Below are 21,074 nucleotides of genomic sequence, written 5' to 3' on the forward strand. Positions count from 1 at the left end.
GGGCAGTGCTGTCCTTCACAACAACATTGTGTGGCCACAGTAGAATAAACATCTATTGTCAAACAATATTGTATAATTGAGCTCTGATACACCCACTTTATTATAAACAATCACAGCTTTTGCAAACACTAGCATCGATTGAGTCAAATACAACACATAATAGAATAATTTTGACTTGCTGAAACACTAATTAATCATAGCACCAGGAACATCTGCTAACAATTATTGTAAATTTTTGAATGTATATTCTCACTAGGATACACAAAGTGTGATTATGACAAATACAATTGGTAAATGATCAATAGGAAAAATGAGTTTAGAAACAATAAAAAAAGTATAATGAGGAACAAACTCAGGAAACCTTTCATTACATTGTTTCCTAAAAGAAATGACAGCATTACAGAAAGGCCAAATGTAGCGAGCTAGAGGAAATCCTTAAAACAATTTGGCACATCCAGTCCACTTATAAACAAAACCTTCATTGTTTGTTGTTGTTACATTTTCCTGCAGATTAATGTAATCCAGTGTGCACATGTGAATGGGTGAGAGAAAATGTCTTAGGAGTGTGTTTGTGTGTGCAGACCTAACTTGTAACATAAGTTGTTGGGAAGCTGGCAGAGGAACAGTGAACAAGGAAGCCAGAGGTGCTAAATACTTCACTCTGCCTACACACCAGGTAGTAGCATCTGATTGAAATAGGCCTGTCGTCTTCTTGTCTCCTGATCTAGCTGCTCTTTCAGAGTCAGCACCTATTACAAACAAAGAAACAGAAAAAATGTGAAGGTAGCTAGACAAACTACAAATGCAAAGACATTGAACCTGGAGTACAAAATAAAGACCTTTCCATCAAATGATCCACACTTAGAATTAAAATACCTGTTCCTCCAGACATTTGACCCTCTGGCGATGGGCCTTCTCTCTGGTCCCCAAGGCCCGCTCTGCTTGGAGCTGGCTGTCTCTCAGACGCTCCGTCTCCATATCCAACTCCTGGTGATGGCGGGCTGTCACCTCCAGGAGGCGCTGTGCATGAGAATGCTCCAACTGGGAGATTTTGGCCTGAAGACAGTTCACATGAGTTTATTGAATTGAAAATAAAGTAGAAAGAAAAAAAAAGGCAGGTAAGTGTCATCAATGGTTGAGCAGAAAGGGCACACAGACAGTTCTTACCTGGGCAAATGGCTAAGTAGAACACACAAGGTAATAGAAGGCAGTTCTTTATTGGATAGGTGTAAACAATCAAACACAATGAAAAAGCAGCAGTTTCTCTTTGAGAATTAGGACTGATATGATATTGCTGTCCAACTTGTCAGAGCGAGATTTCCATGCAAGCGAGCGCTACCTACTGCACCCACTGAAGCTGATAGTACCTTCAACAGAGTTAGAGGGTTCCAGATTAATACAAACATTTTATTTTCTTAATTATTACAGGAGTTACAGTAACGTTTGTATTTCTGCCCTATTTATTTGAGAAATTGAAAGACATGCTATGTAAATGTAAATATATGTAAAACATACGTCTGCGATTCTAGATTTCTCTAATGATGTCATTAGTCAATCACTGATGTGTGATGTCAGTTTTTTTATCTGATTCTGCTAAATGTCTGTGAAGATGTTTGTTAGCTGCATTTACTGCTGGTGATTTTTTTTAACATCAATCAAACATTTGACATATCTTGTTAACTTATTGCTTGACTGTCGTAGTTTGACAGGAATGCAATTGATTGTTCTGTACTACTCATTAATACAAAAGTATTTTAGTAGTGACAGTAAGTAGAGGACTCGTCTCTGGCTATAATTCAGCAGCCTCTCACCTGCACTGCCTGCTCTTCATCCTGCTTTTTTGCCAGCTCCTGTTGCAGGCTGCAGACTGTCTGTTCCAACTGTTCCTTCTCTCTGGCTGCCGACACTGCCTCCTCCTCCTCCCTCCTCAGCCTCTCCATCTCCACCTGACAACAACACGAGGGTGACATAATGTCAACTAATTTTTCTGCACACATGTGCCTTCCTGTAATGCATGTAGCAGAAGCCAAGCTCAGAGCCTCGTGGTTCTCACAGTCCACCTACATGTTTTTAAATGTTCTAGGATTCTGCCTTTACTGTTTCAGCTGTAATTATGAAGCAGCTCGTCATCGACAGCATCAGTGCTATAGCTTCTTTTTAATTTTAGAAATTCTTACTCTTCTTTATATACAAAACATGACACACAGCTTTTTTAATGTCTCGTCTGAGTCCCCCAACTTTAAGGAAGTACCATACTGCGGCTTTTTTTGAATGACGATTGTTTTTATTATGATTTTTTGTATTTTATGATAATCCATGTGTATTTTTAACTGTAATTTAGATAAATAACAAGTTTAGTTGGACTAATCCTAAATACAGTGCCTTGCAAAAGTATTTGGCCCCCTTGAACTTTTCAACCTTTTGACACACTTCAGGCTTCAAACATAAAGATATAAAAATTTTATTTTTTGTGAAGAATCACCAACAAGTGGGACACAATTGTGAAGTGGAACGAAATCTATTGGATATTTTAAACTTTTTTAGCAAATAAAAAACTGAAAAGTGGTGCGTGCTAAATGATTGGGCCCCTTTACTTTCAGTGCAGCAAACTCAGTCCAGAAGTTCAGCGAGGATCTCTGAATGATCCAATGTTGTCCTAAATGACTGATGGAGATAAATAGAATCCACCTGTGTGTGATCAAGTCTCTGTAGAAATGCACCTGCTCTGTGATAGTCTCAGGGTTCTGTTGAAAGCGCAGAGAGCATCATGAAGACCAAGGAACACACCAGGCAGGTCCGTAATACTGTTGTGGAGAAGTTTAAAGCCGGATTTGGATACAAAAAGATTTCCCAAGCTTTAAACATCCCAAGGAGCACTGTATCAGTATCAGACGACTGAAAATCTACCAAGACCTGGTCCCTGTAAACCTTCAGCTCAGACAAGGAGAAGATGATCAGAGATGCAGCCAAGAGGCCCATGATCACTCTGGATGAACTGCAGAGAACTCCAGCTGAGGTGGGACAGTCTGTCCATAGGACAACAATCAGTCGGACACTGCACAAATCTGGCCTTCATGGAAGAGTGGCAAGAAGAAAGCCATTTCTCAAAGATATCCATAAAAAGTCTCGTCTAAAGTTTGCCACAAGCCACCTGGGAGACCCCCCAAACATGTGGAAGAAGGTGCTCTTGTCAGATGAAACCAAAATCTAACTTTTTGGCCACAATGCAAAACAATATGTTTAGCGTAAAAGCAACACAGCTCATCACCCTCAACACACCATCCCCACTGTCAAACATGGTGGTGCAGCATCATGGTCTGGGCCTGCTTTTCTTCAGCAGGGACAGGGAAGATGGTTCAAATTGAGGGGAAGATGGATGCAGCCAAATACAGGACCATTCTGGATGAAAACCTGTTGGAGTCTGCAAAAGACCTGAAACTGGGACGGAGATTTATCTTCCAACAAGACAATGATGCCAAACATACAGCAACATCTACAAAGGAATGGTTCACAAATAAACGGATCCAGGTGTTAGAATGGCCAAGTCAAAGTCCAGACCTGAATTCAATTGAGAATCTGTGGAAAGAACTGAAAACTGCTGTTCACAAACGCTCTCCATCCAACCTCACTGAGCTCGAGCTGTTTTGCAAGGAAGAATGGGCAAGAATATCAGTCTCTCGATGTGCAAAACTGATAGAGACATCCCCCAAGCGACTTGCAGCTGGAATCGCAGCAAAAGGTGGCGCTACAAAGTATTAACGCAAGGGGGCCCAATCATTTTGCACGCACCACTTTTCAGTTTTTGATTGGTAAAAAAGTTTAAAATATCCAATAGATTTCGTTCCACTTCACAATTGTCCCACTTGTTGGTGATTCATCACAAAAATTAAATTTTTTTATATCTTTATGTTTGAAGCCTGAAATGTGTCAAAAGGTTGAAAAGTTCAAGGGGGCCGAATACTTTCGCAAGGCACTGTATGAGGGATTATAGAATAGTTAGATATTTTGGGAAATATGATGACTGATTCCCCGTTTTCAGTTTTTCATGCTAAGCTAAGTTAACTGGCTGCCTGCAGAAGCTTCCTATTTACCATACAGACAGAAAGAATCAACCTATTTTCAGTGTAGTGCAGCAGATAGGTCAGCTCACCCTCTCCAGTGTCTTTCTGAGTGCTGACTTGTCTTTACCAAGGCGTGTCAGCACTCTCTCCATCTCTGCTTTCTCACTCTGTAGCTTTTGCAAAGAGCTCTGAAGATTGTTGACCTTGTCCTGGAGTTCCTCCTTCTCTCGCTGCAGCTGCTGGGAGCTCCCCTGGGCCTGCAGTTCAGCTTCCTGCTGTTGTTTCAGGCTCTGGGAAACAGTCAGTCATACACACATCAAAATGGAGCCTCAACTTTTGCATCTTTATTTGCACTTGAACCTCAGTGTGACTTACCTCCTTCTGTGTCCTGCTATGCTTCTCCAGCTCAAAATATTTAAGCTCTAAGTCCTCTTGGGCTCTTTGAAGGTTCTGGATCTGCTCTGTTAGTGCGTAGTTCAGCCTCTTTCTCTCTGAAAGGGTATCTCGCGTTTTATCCAGACGCTCCTATGGGCACACACATTTACATAGACTGTACATTGAGCCACTCAGTTTAATCCAAACAAGATTTTGCCCTTAGACCGACGCTACATCGCTCTCCTTCTTTTATTTTGTGTCTTTACAATCTTGGACATATTGTTTAACGTTGCAGGCAAGTGTTGGGATTTTACTCCTTTTTTACTGCAATGACTTGACAGCTTGTGAAAAATCAAAGGATTAATAACACGCAAGTCATGTTTTTGTTTTCTCAGTATGTTTCTTTTTTGTGACCAAATGTTTTTATTTCCAGACTACAAACAATTACAAACAGTATGCTGAGACATGAGAACGACATGAGAAAACAACAGCGGCAAATGTAATTACAAAATGGTTAGTCTGCAGCTGAGAAGGTTACATAGCTGCACTGTAAATCAAAGCACGTCATAGAAGCATGGCTATTCATCTCATTTTGAAGTTTCAATCAAACATCCTATTGGTAAATGAGCGGAAAACCTTAGAAATAAAACATACACAGAGAACATGATCTGTTTCTTGTTACAGAAATTGACTGTACCTGCAGCAGCTTTCGGTCCTGCTCACTGGCAGTCAGAGCCCTCTGCAGCTGTGTGATCTGCTCCTGCAGAGCTCCACTGCTGGTCCTGTTGTCACTGAGGGTGTTGGACAATTTGTGGATCTGTTCTCTCAGCTGGCTCTCATGCTGCTCAGCTCGAGCCAGTGACATGGCCAACCTCTCCTCGCTGACCCTCAGTGCTGCACCGCGGTCCTCGCTCTCACCCAGCTTCCTCCTCAGCTCCGTCAGTCTTTCCTGCAGTGCCCCTGCTTCTGCATCCAGCTCAGCTGCCCTGAGCTGGGCCCTCTGTAGCTCACCTTCAAGGGTGCGTTGGGAGAGCTCCAGATGGCTCACCCTGCTCTCTGCTGCTTGCAGAGACTCCTTTAGCTTCTGTTGTTCTACTTGTGCACAAGATTCTAAGCCCTGCAGGAGCTCTGACTTGTCCTGTAGAGGAATTGGCACTAGTTTATTAGTTGTCACTTAAGATGCTGTATGCTGATTTGGTCTTTGTCTTTGACATACTTGAAGTGCCCTGGACTCAGCCTCCGCAGCTTGTAGACCAGTCCTCAACTGAGCTACCTCCTCCTCAAGGTTTTGTTTCTCCCTCTCTGTACAACGTACTACTTCTTCCTGCAGGGAAAGGGATGTATGCACCTTGTGTAATCGCTCTGCCATCTCTCTTTTTCCTGGAACAATATGTAGAACATGCTGTAAGTCCAAACATAATTAATAACTGATATTTACTGTACTTGTAGGACCAACTGGTTTTCTTACCCTGCTCTGATTGCTTCAAGGAATTCTGTAGTTGTAACAGCTGGGTGGCTGTTTTATCCTGGCTGTCTTGAAGCTCTGTCATCTGCTGACTTAGAAAAACTATCTGAGCCGTGGCTTCATCCTGAGGGAATAGCACAAGAGTATGAGATCAAAAGGGCCTAAATTTAGTTAAAATATAAACACAACAAATGTAATAAGGGAATTAAAGATTGTTGAACTGTTTATGTGGTCTGACAAGCAAGACCAACTCAAGGTCAACAGTCCCACTCACAGAGTTTGAGGTTTGTGTCCTTGAGCGTTTATTAAGTTATTAAGAAGTTCAAATATACCCTGTCTCTTTGTGTGTCTCTGAACTTCTGCTGGAATTCCTGCAGGGCTGTATGCACTGAGTCCAAATCCAGCTCTTCATCTTCACCACGAGACAGGGGCAGCACAGCAGCTCTGTCTGTCTCATTGTCTACCCCTAACCAGAGAATATACTTATTCATGCATCTGTTTATAGCAAAACATTGCACCATCTTATTATTAAGTGCATGACCATACCTTTTACTTGCAGGTGGTTTCTCCAGGGAGAGGGAGACCGTCTACGGAACCCAGGTGTGCCTGAAAGCCTTGGATGGCTGGTGCCAACAGTGCGGCGCACAGCTGAGTACATCCCCTCCAACTTGAGCTCCAGGTCCCTGTGTTTGGCATGGCTAAGGCCCAGCTGTTCTTCCAGGCCCTGGACCTTGCTTTCAGCAAAGCCAACCTGCACAGAGAGTTCCTTGACCTTGATCCCAGCATCTTCTAGTGCTTCCTCTAGCTGGGCAGTGGTTTCTCTGTGCCTCTGGTCACACTGCTGCTGATAAGCCTCTCTCTCCTGCAGCAGCTCTTGGTTCTGATGCTCCAGTTTCTCCAGCTCCACCACACGGCGCTGCAGACCTGAAACCTGCACAAACACACAGAGTCACAAGACAAACTTCATTTTTGTCTACTAGTCAAGCATGTATTCGTTACTGTAGATTATGTCATAAGTAGTATAAAGATCATAACTAGGGTACTTTTGGATGATTTATAAACTTTATCAATTTGAAGACAAAAAAATTGTCTGCCAGCTGTTTACATTTAGCCACTGATGACATTTTCACTGACAGGGTTTCTAAACCGTATCATGAGAGGTTAACAAGATGACAAGAGTCAAGCCCACCATGCTCTTGGAAACAGAATACAAAAGTATGCCAAACATTCGCTGGACTACACCATCTGCTGTGCTCAAGAGAATTTAGGGACCCAACGAATGTGGTTATAAGGCACATGAGGTTAAAAAAAACTATTTTATAGACTATAAAGCGTAATTTTTCCTGACATTTTGCAAGACTATTAATCAAAACACATAATAACATTTGATTTTTTACTGGTATTTTGCAATGACATTGAGTGTATTTAATAAATTGCTGTTATATATGAGGTATATTCACAAAATATTTCAAAGTAAAACCCATCCCTGTTAAAGTAGAATATACAGTGTGTTCGGGTTCATGTTTTTAGTCTATGCATGAGTATGGCAGGTATTCTTTAAGTATTATGCAAAGGTGGAATGTTTGCTCTAGCATGTTGTTAATAGACTAATTCCGGGAGGCCTTCTACCTCATTGAGCGCTGCTTCCCTGCCAGCCTCACACTCCAGCACTCTCTGCTTGAGAGTGAAAGCCTTGCGACGTGCCTCCTCCTCCTTCTGCTCCTCCTGACATACCCGGGCCTGCAGCTCTCGCAGCTCCTGTTTCTGGCGGTTGTTCTCACCTTCAAGGACCTTTATCTGCTCATGTTAACATAGCACATAATACTTGAAGGTAATCCTTTATTTAAAATAAATCAGATGGAAAGCAGTTACCGCAATAATCTTTCACCTGTCTGCGCAGCTCCTGCAGATCTCTGCGTGCCTGCAGGCGAGACTTCTCCAGCTCTCTCATACTGCTCCGTAGAGTGGTTGCCTCTTGGTGCATCGAGCTTCTACATTCCTCTGAGATAGACACTTTCTGCTCCATCTCCTCCAAGGCTCGTCTCAAGCTAGTCAAAAAATGGTTAACATACAGTTACCATCCATAAATATTCATTGCAGCAAACAAACTAGAAACACTACTGAAGCCATACCTGCTGTTGTCACTCTCTGTTCTCTTAAAAAAAGCTCTTAGCTCCTGGTTAGAGGCTTGGATAGCCTCTTTCTCTCTGGTCTCATCACCCAGAAGCCTTCTCAGGTCCAGAACTTCTTTCCGTTGCTTGTCCCGCTCTTGTGCACACTCCTGGAGCTCTCTGTGAGCTTCAATCAGCTCCCTTCGTCCTTTAATTAGCCCATCCTCTGCCTCCTGCAGATGACGACGAAGGCCCTCTAACTTCATGTCCAGGTTATGGAGAATAAAGGTATGATATGTCAATGAGGATACATTAGGAGGTCTTATGGATAAACAGTATACCTCTTATTAATTAGGTTAATGGATAAAAACCTATCTAGAAATACTACAATTTGTTTCTTATTGTTGCTGGTTTCATAATTGGTTGCCAGAATCTATTTGGTTATTTCAAATGCATATAAACTTAGTTTAATCTAAGAGTGCCTTAAACAAAATAAATTTCAATTTATATTGAAAAATTAGTTTTCAATATAAATTCAATAACCCAACACAGACAAAAGCCTTTACATTTATCATCAAAATGCATCTTAAATCTGTATTTGGCCGTTATCTACAGTACAACAAAAGCACATGTATATAATAATCAAAATCGAATAGGAAAAATGCTGTAAGACTGATTTTTTTATCAGATACTTCAGCATCTCCTATTTGAAGTGCTATCTCAAGACACTCTGACCTATATTCTGTATTACAGCAATAAGTTATGTATAGAGGGAGAAATAAGGAGGACGGAGCTTATCTGGGCATGGTTAAGAGCCAGTTTGGCCTGTAGCCAGAGGCTGTCTCTCGCAGTGTAAAGAATCCACAGAGCAACATGATAAAAAGCAGCCCTCCCCCCAGAGGTGGAGGCGGTGGAGGAGGGAGAGGGAGGATGAGGAGCAGGATGAGGAGGAGGAGTATTATGTTCACTGGCCACACAAGATGGTTCTTTCTCTCTGTACTGACTCTAATGTGAGAATAAACAGGCCAATGCTGATTTGGCCAATTATTCTTTATTTGATCTGATTTTTGGAGGTGTAGCGGAGTAGAAGGGCAGTTAATATGAGGGCTGCAGTGTTTTGTTATGTGGATGGGAGAGGGGGACCTGGAGTCCCAGTGGAGCCAGCCTCTCGCTGCTGCAAGGGAGAAAATAAACACTCCCCCACTGGCTTATTTACACAAGGGGTTAACTCAAACTTTGATTTCATATTATGGTACCAGGGACCGTATCCTCCACCCTCTCGTTCTCCCTCTCGCTCTCCCTTGTTTTCTTCCTCTTTCTTGCTCACTAGCTTATACACTCTCACTCCTGCTTTGTCAATGTCTGACATGAGAATCCTGAGATGGAATTAGTGAAAATAATCAAACAAGGAAACGAGCAGGGGTGGAAGCCAAATATGACAAATATGACTAAATCTATGGTAGGGAGGGCTGTCCAAACCTCAAAACTCTTCTCCTCTGGCTTCACACAACCTCATCCACTATATTTTGACAAGACTAAGGAGACAAAGTGAAGACTAGATGATTCTCATTTTTGCTTTTTCATTGAAACCAAAAAGTCCCACAAAGATAAACAATCCCATTTCCCAGGGAAACCAGGCTTCTAAATCAAGGCATGGTGAGGCTCTTACAACTCTGCAGTTACATCTTAATGAGGTGACTGTGAGCTTGTTATTTCATTAAAACGCCCAGCGACCCTCTGGCTAGAATCTTGACCTTACGCAACCCCAAGAGATGAGATTTACAGCTCTCGTTTGGCTCAAGGAGGTGTGTCATTGGGCCAAAATTACAGTCTCTAATTGCACTTTTATGTTTTTGTTGAGGTCAATGGAACAAAATTTTCCTCCACTTGACAGGAAAAAGACACAGAAAGCGAGTGCTAAGAGAGGGAGTCTAAAGATTGGTCACCACCTCCGCTTGTAGGATTTGGCCCTGTGCACTCTGCACCTGATGACACCCTGATGCTAGTAAAGCTCTGTGGTATTGGCCAATGTCAACAGTGGCCTATGGTAAATGAATCTCCCTCACACTGGTTCTAATTGGTGCAAACACCCCCTCTTGCTAGAAGCAGATCCGTGAGCTCCCATCCTATGCCAAGCCCAACAAGCTTGTAATTTCCTATCCATTTCTGTGATCTTACTGTACGAACCCCCTCTAGTGACATCCACGCTAGGTTCTCTATGATTTGCCTGTGCATTTCACCATCCTAATGTTCACTTAATATTGACTTAAAGCTCTATATGAGTCATTACTGGATCAGATATTGTTATACACTGGTGCAACTGAAGAGACAACCGTGATTTCCGTTTAAAAGAAAGTTCTCACCTCCTGTTGTGCATGTTCTCTCTGTTGGTTCAACTCTCTGACTTGCTCAATTAGACTCTTCTTGGCATGCTCATGAGAGTTCAAAGACTCCTCAAATTGAGTCTGCAAATCTTGCAGCTCAGACTGAAGGACAGCCTTTGCATTCTGTAACATAGAGGTACCACAAATCAGTTAGCTGAGTTATATGTAAAGAACAAGAAAGTGACCAGAGCCAATGTGACTCCGCCATATTTTACCTTATCCTGCTCCTGTTTGCTAAGTGCCTCTCTCTGCACGCACTCAAGCTCCATGCCTGCTGTGGCCAGGTCTTGCTGCAGGGCTGCTAGCTTCTCCGTGAGGGCAGCCTTTTCTGCCTCTTTCTGGGATAAAGCCTGGTCACAACATGCTGCGAGGTCAGGGCTCATTCAGTATATATAGTTTGGACAAATTGTGCTCACATACACGTCCAATGAAGGACAAGGAATGGAACTAGCGTTTTGCGTGAGGATACTGGCAGGACATATGGCTTTTGATGATCCACTGATAACAGTGAAGACACAACTTGGGATGTTGTGGTCAAATCTCTAACCCTCGGCCTATCCTAAATACTCCACTTTAGGTTTTATGGTTTATGAACCATCATAACAAACCTGTGAAGACCACGTCACATACCTGCTGCTTTTCACTCTCAGCTTGCAGGAGGCTTTGGTTGAAGTCTTGCTGCAGCCTGACCAGCTCCTCCTGCACCTGCTGCAGCTCCTTCTGACTGTGCACACGCTGTTCCTCACACTGTCTACGCAGCTGCTCCTCAGCCTGCTCCCGCTGAACTGTCAGCTCTGTGTACTGTTGTTCCTGTTAACCACCAAAAACATACACACACACCCCTGATTAGTGGATAGCAAAAGCATCTGATTTCAATTTTGTCAACCATCATAACTATGCAAGACTTACTGTACCTTTTGCCGGCGTTCAGCTTCATGCTGCTCTCTGTGAATTTGCTCTTTGTTATTCAGGGTCAGCAGGGCATTCCTTTCCACCTGAGCCAGCTTCTCCTCCAGATTACTCCGCTCTTGTGCAGCGTGGACAAACTGACATTCAGCCTCCACACGCATCCGAGCAGCATCCCCTAGACAGATGTATCCAATCTCTATCAAAATCCTACTCAATTATTAAATGGAGAGACTCGGGATCAGCAAAATTTTATTTACAGTTTTATTTATAGGGGATACTCATCCATGTCTTTATGCGTAACATGCTAGCTTAACACGACTCATCTGATCCATGTGTGTCTGTGCAGACTGGTGGGACCCTGGTCAGCTGAGAAAGCAGCCCCAGTGATCCCACAGCCCAGCTGTTGCAGAGCTCACAGCTGAAATATGGATCTCTAAGGGGCTGTTGGAAAGGCTTCATGGCCAGGGGGCTTGGCACGGAGGACAGTGGGGTCTCTGAGGGAGATGGCTACTCACGCGTCAAGGCCTCGTTAGCCAGGAGCAAACTATGCCTCTCCCTCCCCATCCTGGTGCACTCTGCCTCCAGAGACGAGGCAAGCTCCTGGCTCTCAAACAGAGCGGTTTCCAGGGACTCTTTCTCTGCTCTGGAACACAGCGGGATTTAGAGAAAAAAAACACCTTTGAACCACTAGGGGTAGATCATAAAATTCAATGATCCATCATGAGCATAGTTTCCAAATAAAATCATGTTACTTAAAGACTTGTGTAACATGTGACTTGCTGTGCTTTACATTGGCAGTTGGCTTGACTTAAATAAACACATACTGTACGTACACACACACACACACACACACACACACACACACACACACACAGAGTTGATGCTTTTAGGTGATTTACTGATATTCTTTCCTAACACTCTTATTACATGTTAAATGCCTTACCCCAACCCTGACCTTAACCAATGAAAACAGAAACAATTTTTGTTCTTGTGCTGATGGATCTGGAGAAAACAAACTGGGGAAAACTAGTTATAAATCTGAGTTGGTCTCAAACATTTCAGAGTCAGACCACACACAACAAACACACAACACACACACACACCACACACACACACACCACAACCACACACACACACACACACACACACACACACACACACACACACACACACACACACAGACCTAAGCGAAACCAGCTCCTGCGTGAGACCACAGGCCTTTCGGTCAGCAGAGTTTAGTTTGACATCCAGAGCAGCCCTGGCCTTGGCCAGCTCCTCCCTGTCATGGGTAGCTCTCTTTAGGGCTGTGGTCTGTGTCTTAAGCTGCTTCCTGCACGCACACAGCTCCTCTGAAACAGTCTGCATCTCCCTGTTGACCTGGAGACCAAATGGGAAAAAAAAATGTCATCAAGTAATTAATTTATACTTTTTGCTTCAAGCTGACACAATTAAGACTTTACAGTAAATTATTACATGCACTTCATATCTATAGTGCAATAGCAGTGGAGCACATTTTTCACGAGTAGGAGTACATCAAAAGGAACATGGTTGGTATTGTGAAAATGAACCACCAAACCTCTACATTTTATGCAACCACATTTGCTAAACTCACACTGAACTCTACATATTCTTGTTGTTGCTGTTATGAAGCATAAATTACACAAACTTTAAGCAAGTCATGCCAGTGTATAGGAACTGCAGGCCCATAATAAATGCCCCACCTGAAGCAAAACAAAAATTATTAGTGGGGTTTTTATTTTTTTCCCAGTTACCACTTAAATTACAATGACACACCACAGGACCTATATCTAGCAAGGAAAATAATGAACACGCGTTGATGCGGAACTTCCTAAATTTCATTCAGCACTTACTAAACTCCAAAACAAATTATTGTCTGGAAGTAGTGAGGAGAGCATTTGGGATTAATCTTTTAGAAATTCACTGAATTCAGCAGGTAATTTAAAATGGAAATTGTACTTGAATACAAACATGATAAAGTTGCAAATGGCTTCAAACATCAGAGTAAAACATAACCTGAAGCATTGGCAGTGTCATTTACAAGAATGTTTCAACATTTTGGGAAATACACATTTGCTTTCTTGCTGAGTGTTAGAAGATCAATAGCACTCTAATGTGTGTACGCTAAATATGAAGCTGGAGCCAGCAGAGGATTAGCTTAGTTTAGCATTAAGACTGGAAGCAGGGGCAGGCAGCTAGCCTGGTTCAGCATATCTCAATCTCATCAATTAACAGGTTGTTTCTTTGTTTACTTTACTCCGTACCACAGTGTAGAAACAATAATTTGTGATTTTAAAAGGGGTTATGTAAAGGAACTATTTTTTGGCCTGGCCGGTGTCTCTGCTGCCTGGCAACCTCCCTGTGACAACAAGACTGCACGGGCCTAGCCAAGAAATAGTTCCAGCATGTAACCTCTCATAAAACCACAACCTGTCCTCTTTAGATCACTGTTTGTGAACAGTTTAAACAAAAAAAGTATGACGTGTGAATTAGTGAGCTTTAATGCTGCTGTTTGATCTTTTATGCCAAGCTACACTAACCTGCTGTTGGCTTTGTTTTCATATTTAGCATACAGACATGACAGTGGTCGCTACCTTTTCATGGAACTCTCAGTAACCAAGTAATTAGCTTTTTTACTACAATGACTACTTATTCATTAATTGGTTAATCTTCAGGTTTGAATCAAACAATGACAAAGTTCTCTTCTGAAACAGAAAAGCTTACTGTAAACTGTATTTCTCTGGCCAGTTACTACCACACCATTACACAATGACTGAGTCTATAATGGGCCCTTGCAACTTTAATATTACACTGCAACCAATTGTTTGAAAAGCAACAATCACTGCAATTTGATTTTGAACGTAACCAAAATGAACCCACATTAAATAAATATTAACACATGATGTAAATGTAAATACTAAAGAACACCAGTGTAATAGATGTGAGTAGCACCCAATAAGGGGAGGAAGCATGAGCCTAATGCAATGGAGGCCACTCCAGGGCTTGTTTTATACACAGGTGATTTATTTTTACAGATAAGTTATCTCAAAATGTTTGGATGGAATTAGTCAAATTGTTTAGATTTGGTATATTCTAGCCGAGATCAAAGCGGATATATAAATTTCACATTGAGAACAGATAAGAAAACAGGAGAGGATTCTTTTCATTCTTTAGGGGAAGACATACAGATATCTGAATCTGCTAAGGGAAGAATGGGAATACTTTAGGTGTTAATTTATTGGGTCTTTCTCTTCTTCTTTTCTAGTTCACATTGATCATAAAACACAGAGTGAGGCTCAAACTGCTGTCCATCTCCCGTTTGACAGGAAAGAAAAAAAAAAGCAGATGTGTCAAGTACCTCAAATACATTTTAATGTGACAACAAGCTCCATGGACCTGTTGAAATAATATCAACATAGGGAGGATAGAGGCTAAAGTGTGTGAATGGCCGGGGGGTCTCTGACCTGGGAGTGCCGCTCTAGGGCCTGAGCATTCTCCGTCTGCAGCAGTCTCAGCTCTGTTTCTAGCCTCTGGCAGAGATCCTGCAAGTGGCTGTGGGAGCTCTCCAGGGCTTGTTTCTCAGCGAGCATATTCATCATCTCTTGTTGCACCCATGCTGTCTCCTCTCTGGCTGCGGTCCGCTCCATTTCAGCTTCCCGTCTACATTTACCAAGCTCTGTCTTCTCACCTTCTGTCTGGAAGGGAAACTAGAATATTTTACTTCTGTTCTGTTAAAATCTGCCTTCAATTGAAGTTACAGGGCAACTACACAGCTACTGACCTGCAACAGAATACGATTAAGTTCCACCTTGTCTTTGGCTAAACCTTCGCTCAGCGCTGCCATTTTAGCAAGAGAATCTTTTAGGGTTGCCTCCTGATTCTGCAGTTTGGTGAGGACTGACTCATGTGCAGCAATCTGCGACTCCATCTGGAGTGAATCATACATATTAGAAAGATGTATACCCTCAGGGATAATCCAGTATTACAGATAATGCTACCTGTTACAGACCAAGCCGTCTACCTTGCTGAGAGCCAGAGCAAGGCTGGCCTTATCTTCCTCCAACACCTCCTTCTGCAGAGTGATTTGACTCAGAGCCTCCTCCACTGTTACAAGCTCCCTACGCAGATCTGAGTGCTTTCCTTCAAGTTCCTCCAGACTCCTCTCACTGAAACACATCATTTATCACATATATGACTCTATCACATTGTTTGTTTGTCTCACACACACACGCAGATAATTTATATAACCAAAATCCCTTAACAGCAATCCATCTCCACTGTAAAAGAAGGAGAAATGTTGGTGCCAAACGCCAGAACTCTGAGGGAGTTACTTTTTTGTTGTATCGCATGTCCTACTCCAATTCTCAGCTAATCACATTTTTTTAAGCAAAAGAAACCCTAAAGAAGGGAAAAATGGTTTCCTCTTGCATGAGTGCAGTAATGCAATGTAAATCATTTACATTTTCATCCAAATCTGATCATCTGGGTGCATTGCCGATCGGAAAACGACACGTGTTACTGATCTGAACTGTAAACAAGCAGAGCTTGAAAACAATCACGGGTGACGGGATGTGTGTTGTGTAACGGTCATTCTCCCTTGCTTGTGCTGTACCCTCTTTGGGCCTCTGTGCGCTGGCGTGTCAGCTGTATCTCCAGATCCTCTCTCTGCTGTTTCAGGAGGTCCCGCTGTCTCTGGATCTCCAGTGATGAACCTCGCAGTACCTCCAGCTCGGCATGATGGGAGTCTGCCTTCTGCTGCAGACCTGACAGCAGCTTCTCCAGGATGCCCTTCTCACTGTGGTACACAGCAGTAGAGAAAGGCAGAGGGAAAGAAATAGAGAGAGAGATTATGTTAAAGGTCAGTTTTTGCACAATGATCATAATTTTTTATAATAATTGATTTTTCTAAAATACTATATCAACAAAGCACATGGCAGCATAATAAACACTTCTTGTATAATGTTGAACAAATATTGTTTTTGGTCACGTTTCAAAACATTTAAACATGTTCTGATAATGGTGGTGAAGATTTACTTAATTACACATTAAAACAAACTATAATAATTGTCATCATCATTGGAACATTTGTATTTTTCCAAAAACAACATTTGAGCCTAATGGCACTTTCCCAAGTAGCAAAATGAACTAGAACATATGAAACACAATACACAGCTGTGCAACTAAGCAACTACTTTTTATCTACAGTCTTCATGGAGATAGTGATCAGGGTGTACCTGGAGATAAGCTCCAGTGAGCAGCGATATCTGTTGCTGTCTCTGAGGCTTTCCTCCAGAGCTGTTTTAGCCTCGTGACTTTCCCTCCTTACTTCCTGGATCTTCTGCTCTAGCTCTCTCATCTCAGTGTCCCTCTCCTGCAGGTGATCACGCAGTGTCTCCACTTGCTCCAGGGCAGCATCCAGACGCCCACGCAGGTCCTGTGCATGGGTGCATTGATTGTGGTGTGTAGGTAAAGAAAGTAGTTACACATTATCTCATCCATATAAAACAGTGGTTCTCCACATTTTCTGACTTGTGATCTCTTAAAATTAAGCTATATCTACTCATTAACGGTTATTACCTTTATGTGTAGATGGGCAGTTCAACCACAGAATTATTTTTCTTTCTTGTATTGTCTCATTTAGGCCTGAGGACCCTATCTTGCACCCGGCGCAGCACGGCACAAAGCCTTACGCAAAGCCTGACGCAAATGTCTTTGCTATTTAAGACCGTCCTGCGCCCATCTTTGTGCCCATGGGCGGGCTGGTTTTTCAGGGAGGTGTGTTCAGGCAGGTGAGTTCTTGGCGTATTTCTATCTTGAGGCAGCGGGAAGTGATCGCGACATTGACCAACAATGACAACAAAAACCTGGTCTAAAGTCAATAGTGCAGTATTTCATTGTCATTTTAACAGAGCATTAGTAAAAAGTGCCTAGTCTTATACACAGCAGCATAGCGTGCGCATATTATGCTTGTTACACACACACAGGGCAGTGGAGCAGTTCACAAGCAGGTACAAGATTACACATATAAACATTATGGTGCAAATCCGCCATCAAAATGGTACAAATACGCCTGGCTTTTAAAAGGAATGGGTGATGACCTCTGATTGATGTATTGCATGTTACGCCCTTAACACACCCACAAATTATTAATAAAGACACTAAGTACAACCATTTTGAACCATGCGCCCGGAGTATGGAGCCTTTTTTCCACCATCAAACTAGCATTTTTAAACATACCTACGCCAGACTCTTCACGCTGTGCACTTAGATCGTTAAAATAGGGCCCTCAAGGTGAAGGAATATTGTCACCAAAAAGGACTACAAATTTAAGAAAGGTCTGGAAAAAACACAACAACAAAAAACCCTATATATAATCATTTTTGTGACCTCTCAGATTTCTTTTGAGTTTCCACCCTCAGGTTGGATTGATTGATTGATTGATTGATTGATATATTTATTTCGAACATGCAAGAGAAAGTGTATACAAATAAAATAATAATAAAAAGAAATAAAACAAAAAAATTGGAGAGAAACATAACAAACAAAGTATCCTTCTTTAACTCTATTACATGTGCGAAAAGGAGTAGGAAGAAGTAAAACTTAGCTTAAAAACCCTCAGGTTGGAAGCAACCTTTCTAAAACATCTACAATGAAGAAAGTTTTGTTGGACCTGTGTTTGTTTCTGGTGCTTGGCACAAACACTCTGCACAGCCATCAGGGTAGTGTTCCTCAGAGGAGAGCGTCCATGAAGAGGTGAAGAGGATGCACTTTCAGAGCTACTGTTGCCATCACCCCCACCACCAACAATCTGTAGAATGGAGAAAAAAATCTTCTTGTATGCTAACCTAATGCATGATTTAGCTCAGTGAGTTGTTTTGTTCTGACCTGGTGAACTTGATACAAAATCTTTTGGTGGGCCTGGATCTCAGTGTGTAGGACCTCCATCTCTCCTTTATCCTCTGTTCTCCTTGTCTCCTGAGCAGGAAACCATTAAGGTAAGATAAGATGCACACACACACACACAAGCCTAACATTCCCCAGACTGCAGCTCTCTAGACAAGGAAGTTGTGGAGTTTATCAAATTTGAGTTCCAGACCACAGCCGTTTTAACCCCCTAACCACCTCCCAGGCATAATTACAAAGGTCCCACCATCCTGTCCAGACTGATCTGCATGGCCTTGAGGCTGGAATCCTTCTCACTGTTCTGGCTGCGGAGGTACTTCACTGTGTCAGTCAGCTCCAGGATTCTGTATACATCAATATGCATGGAAATAGACAGAACAAAATCTCACACACACACAGGCAGTTTCTTGAGACATCGAAGATATAAGAATGACATGCACTCCTCCTCTTCTAGACCATCAACACTATCATGTTCTCTGCATAGAATAATGGGATTAAGAATGACTTCTGATGAAATCAAAAGCCAGCCAAGATTCAGAATACAGAGCCACTGACATCCCTGCAGTTCTCTGACTGAAGTGCAAAAGCTAGTAGTCACTGAAAATAGCTTGTTGTGCAGGACTTTAATAATCAAAGCCCATGTTAAATTCTGGGGTTCCATATAAAGGATAACATTTGGCTTTCCTTTCAATCAAACGAGTGCACTGTAGATGACCTCACTCCAAGAACTTCTATTTCAGTTTATGATGCTTTCTTGTTCTCGACAGTCCTGGTCAGCTAGACCACGTCAGAGACTGTAGACAAATAACGGTGTAAGGCTTGTCAGTCCTAGGTTTAGGGGCTTACTTTAAATGTTGTAATTGAACAATTGCTTTCATTACTAACTATTATGTCCCTAATTCATGGTGATACATGTACTAACTTTTGACAGTTAAGTTAAAGGATGAGTTGCTTTAAATTAGCATTGAAACCAGCATCCTGCGGCCCTTAAACAAAATGCAGCTTTATCTCATGTCATTTTGGCTGTCACTTTAAAAGACAGGAAGGAAATTCTTTATAATATACAGACCTAGAGACTTTGAAAATGACCTTACCTGGAGTTAAGGTCAACTTTCTCGGCATCCCAGCGACCCTGAAGCTGCATGGCCTCCTTCAGTTTGTCCTTCAGCTGCCTCTCCAGTGCTGACATCTCCACACCACTAGAGGTACTCTCCTGTGTAACTCTGACCTCTAAATTCATGCAGGCAACATTCAGCTGCCGGCTGGCAGCAACACACTCCCCACGCATATCAGACAATGTCCTGTTAAAAAGAATAATGTCTATCAAGATTCACAGAACACATGACATATGAAAGATCAAAAAGGGTAAGGAAACATGACATGCTGTTTTTGTTCATACAGTTGTGAGCCATCAGTCTAGCTAAAAATGCTCTGTTTATATTTGAAATGGTTGAATGTCTGTAATGGTTAAAGGTGCCCTGCCACAGAAAACCTTTTTTACTTGCATTTTATAAAATGTGTGAGGTGCATATGTGTGTGTGTTATGTGGTGAATGTGAAGATGAACTGCTACCTCCTCCGTCAGCTCTAATCACTAAAAAGAAATAAGAAGAGAAATCAGGCCAATCACAACAGCTGGTCAGTCTCATGTCATATTGCCTGAGCTCATTACTATTCATGAGCTCGCCCAGTCGTGCTGGTTAAAGGATACTGATAGCCAGGCTCTCATTGGCTAGCTGTTAACCAATTAGAGTCAAGCAGCTTAGCTGGTTAAATATTAATGAGAACTGGCCCAAATGGAAATGAGTCTTCCTGCAGGCTTTCTATACAATGCTAGAATGGCTTGAAATAACGTAACCAAGGCATTTTTCCATACAAAATGTTACAGAGTCCATGGAACTTCAGACATTACCACAAAGTAATGAAATAATTGTGGCAGGGCACCTTGAAGCTCTAGGATCAGCTCTCACTTTGAAGTGTCTTCAGTTTAAAGCCCATGTTGCAAGTTAACCACCACTGTTGATTATTGGGTACAAAAAACACTCAAGATATGTATATCATTTTTAAAAATGTCTCCAAATAGTTTTAAAAGTTAGTTTTTGGTCATTTTTGGTATTCGCGGGTTTATGGAGTCAATTCAGCGATGACGTCACAGGAGGGAGTTAAGTCTCAGCCTGGCACTAGAACTACGGTGACTGACTGGGATGAGGAAGAGGAGGAGGAGGAGGAGGAGGAGGAGGAGGAGGAGGAAGAGGAGGAAAGGCCAGCAGCCGAATAATTACGAACCTGACAGACGTGAGAGGGCAAATGAGGAATTGTCAAGATTGTGGGGAAGTCTCCTTCATTTATCTCCTTTATTTAGCAACGCAGCAGAGCATGCAATGACTTTACTTTTTACGGTCAGTGAATAGCACCAAGTGAACGTCAACGTTTTCTTTCTATCTAGTGACAGGGATCATGTCGTTAGTTCAGATAAGTACTGGTACACTTATCTAGATATAGGAATAGAAGGCATCCCAGAGTGTTTTTTCTAAGCGTTTACATCTTCCTCGGTGAAAACATGTCGCTGTTTGGCCGGTGCGTGTGTGTGGCGGCAAAGCTGCGGTGGAGAGGGGTGGTGTAGGGACTGAACCTCCGGTCGGGAAGCTCGCCCCGCGATCAGCTGATCTGACTGCCTAAATCCGTTTGTGACTTTCAGACCTGATCATGGTCCCCCCCAAAACATTAAAGTTTGGTTAACAAACAAGAACCGAGTGAAATTTAACATATGTTTTTTTTTATTTGAGAAAAAAAATCACTTTAAAATAAATCCATATGGACGTTTTTAAGGAAGGAGCAGGTTGGAGCAA

The 21,074-nt window shown here is 42.3% G+C and overlaps 1 protein-coding gene across 1 annotated transcript in view; it reads right to left on the reverse strand.

Annotated features, from left to right (window-relative positions):
• Positions 1–68: 68 nt before the first annotated feature.
• crocc2 (ciliary rootlet coiled-coil, rootletin family member 2) overlaps positions 69–21,074 on the reverse strand; it is a 68,641-nt gene continuing 47,635 nt past the window's right edge. Inside the window, exons 9-36 of the mRNA XM_032526959.1 lie at positions 19,321–19,527; positions 18,474–18,570; positions 18,209–18,298; positions 17,994–18,131; positions 16,558–16,757; positions 15,936–16,118; positions 15,345–15,489; positions 15,105–15,251; positions 14,788–15,018; positions 12,489–12,682; positions 11,821–11,948; positions 11,311–11,480; positions 11,027–11,206; positions 10,612–10,746; positions 10,376–10,519; positions 8,034–8,272; positions 7,790–7,949; positions 7,531–7,698; positions 6,448–6,832; positions 6,234–6,367; positions 5,905–6,025; positions 5,653–5,816; positions 5,134–5,574; positions 4,437–4,586; positions 4,151–4,351; positions 1,812–1,946; positions 877–1,056; positions 69–749 (exon numbers count right to left, since the gene is read on the reverse strand). Coding sequence (XP_032382850.1) covers positions 666–749; positions 877–1,056; positions 1,812–1,946; positions 4,151–4,351; positions 4,437–4,586; positions 5,134–5,574; positions 5,653–5,816; positions 5,905–6,025; positions 6,234–6,367; positions 6,448–6,832; positions 7,531–7,698; positions 7,790–7,949; positions 8,034–8,272; positions 10,376–10,519; positions 10,612–10,746; positions 11,027–11,206; positions 11,311–11,480; positions 11,821–11,948; positions 12,489–12,682; positions 14,788–15,018; positions 15,105–15,251; positions 15,345–15,489; positions 15,936–16,118; positions 16,558–16,757; positions 17,994–18,131; positions 18,209–18,298; positions 18,474–18,570; positions 19,321–19,527 — 4,951 coding nt within the window. The 3' untranslated portion in view covers positions 69–665. The remainder of the gene's footprint in view (positions 750–876; positions 1,057–1,811; positions 1,947–4,150; positions 4,352–4,436; positions 4,587–5,133; positions 5,575–5,652; positions 5,817–5,904; positions 6,026–6,233; positions 6,368–6,447; positions 6,833–7,530; positions 7,699–7,789; positions 7,950–8,033; positions 8,273–10,375; positions 10,520–10,611; positions 10,747–11,026; positions 11,207–11,310; positions 11,481–11,820; positions 11,949–12,488; positions 12,683–14,787; positions 15,019–15,104; positions 15,252–15,344; positions 15,490–15,935; positions 16,119–16,557; positions 16,758–17,993; positions 18,132–18,208; positions 18,299–18,473; positions 18,571–19,320; positions 19,528–21,074) is intronic.

Source organism: Etheostoma spectabile, chromosome 9 (assembly GCF_008692095.1).
Source record: "Etheostoma spectabile isolate EspeVRDwgs_2016 chromosome 9, UIUC_Espe_1.0, whole genome shotgun sequence".
NCBI lineage: Eukaryota > Metazoa > Chordata > Actinopteri > Perciformes > Percidae > Etheostoma > Etheostoma spectabile.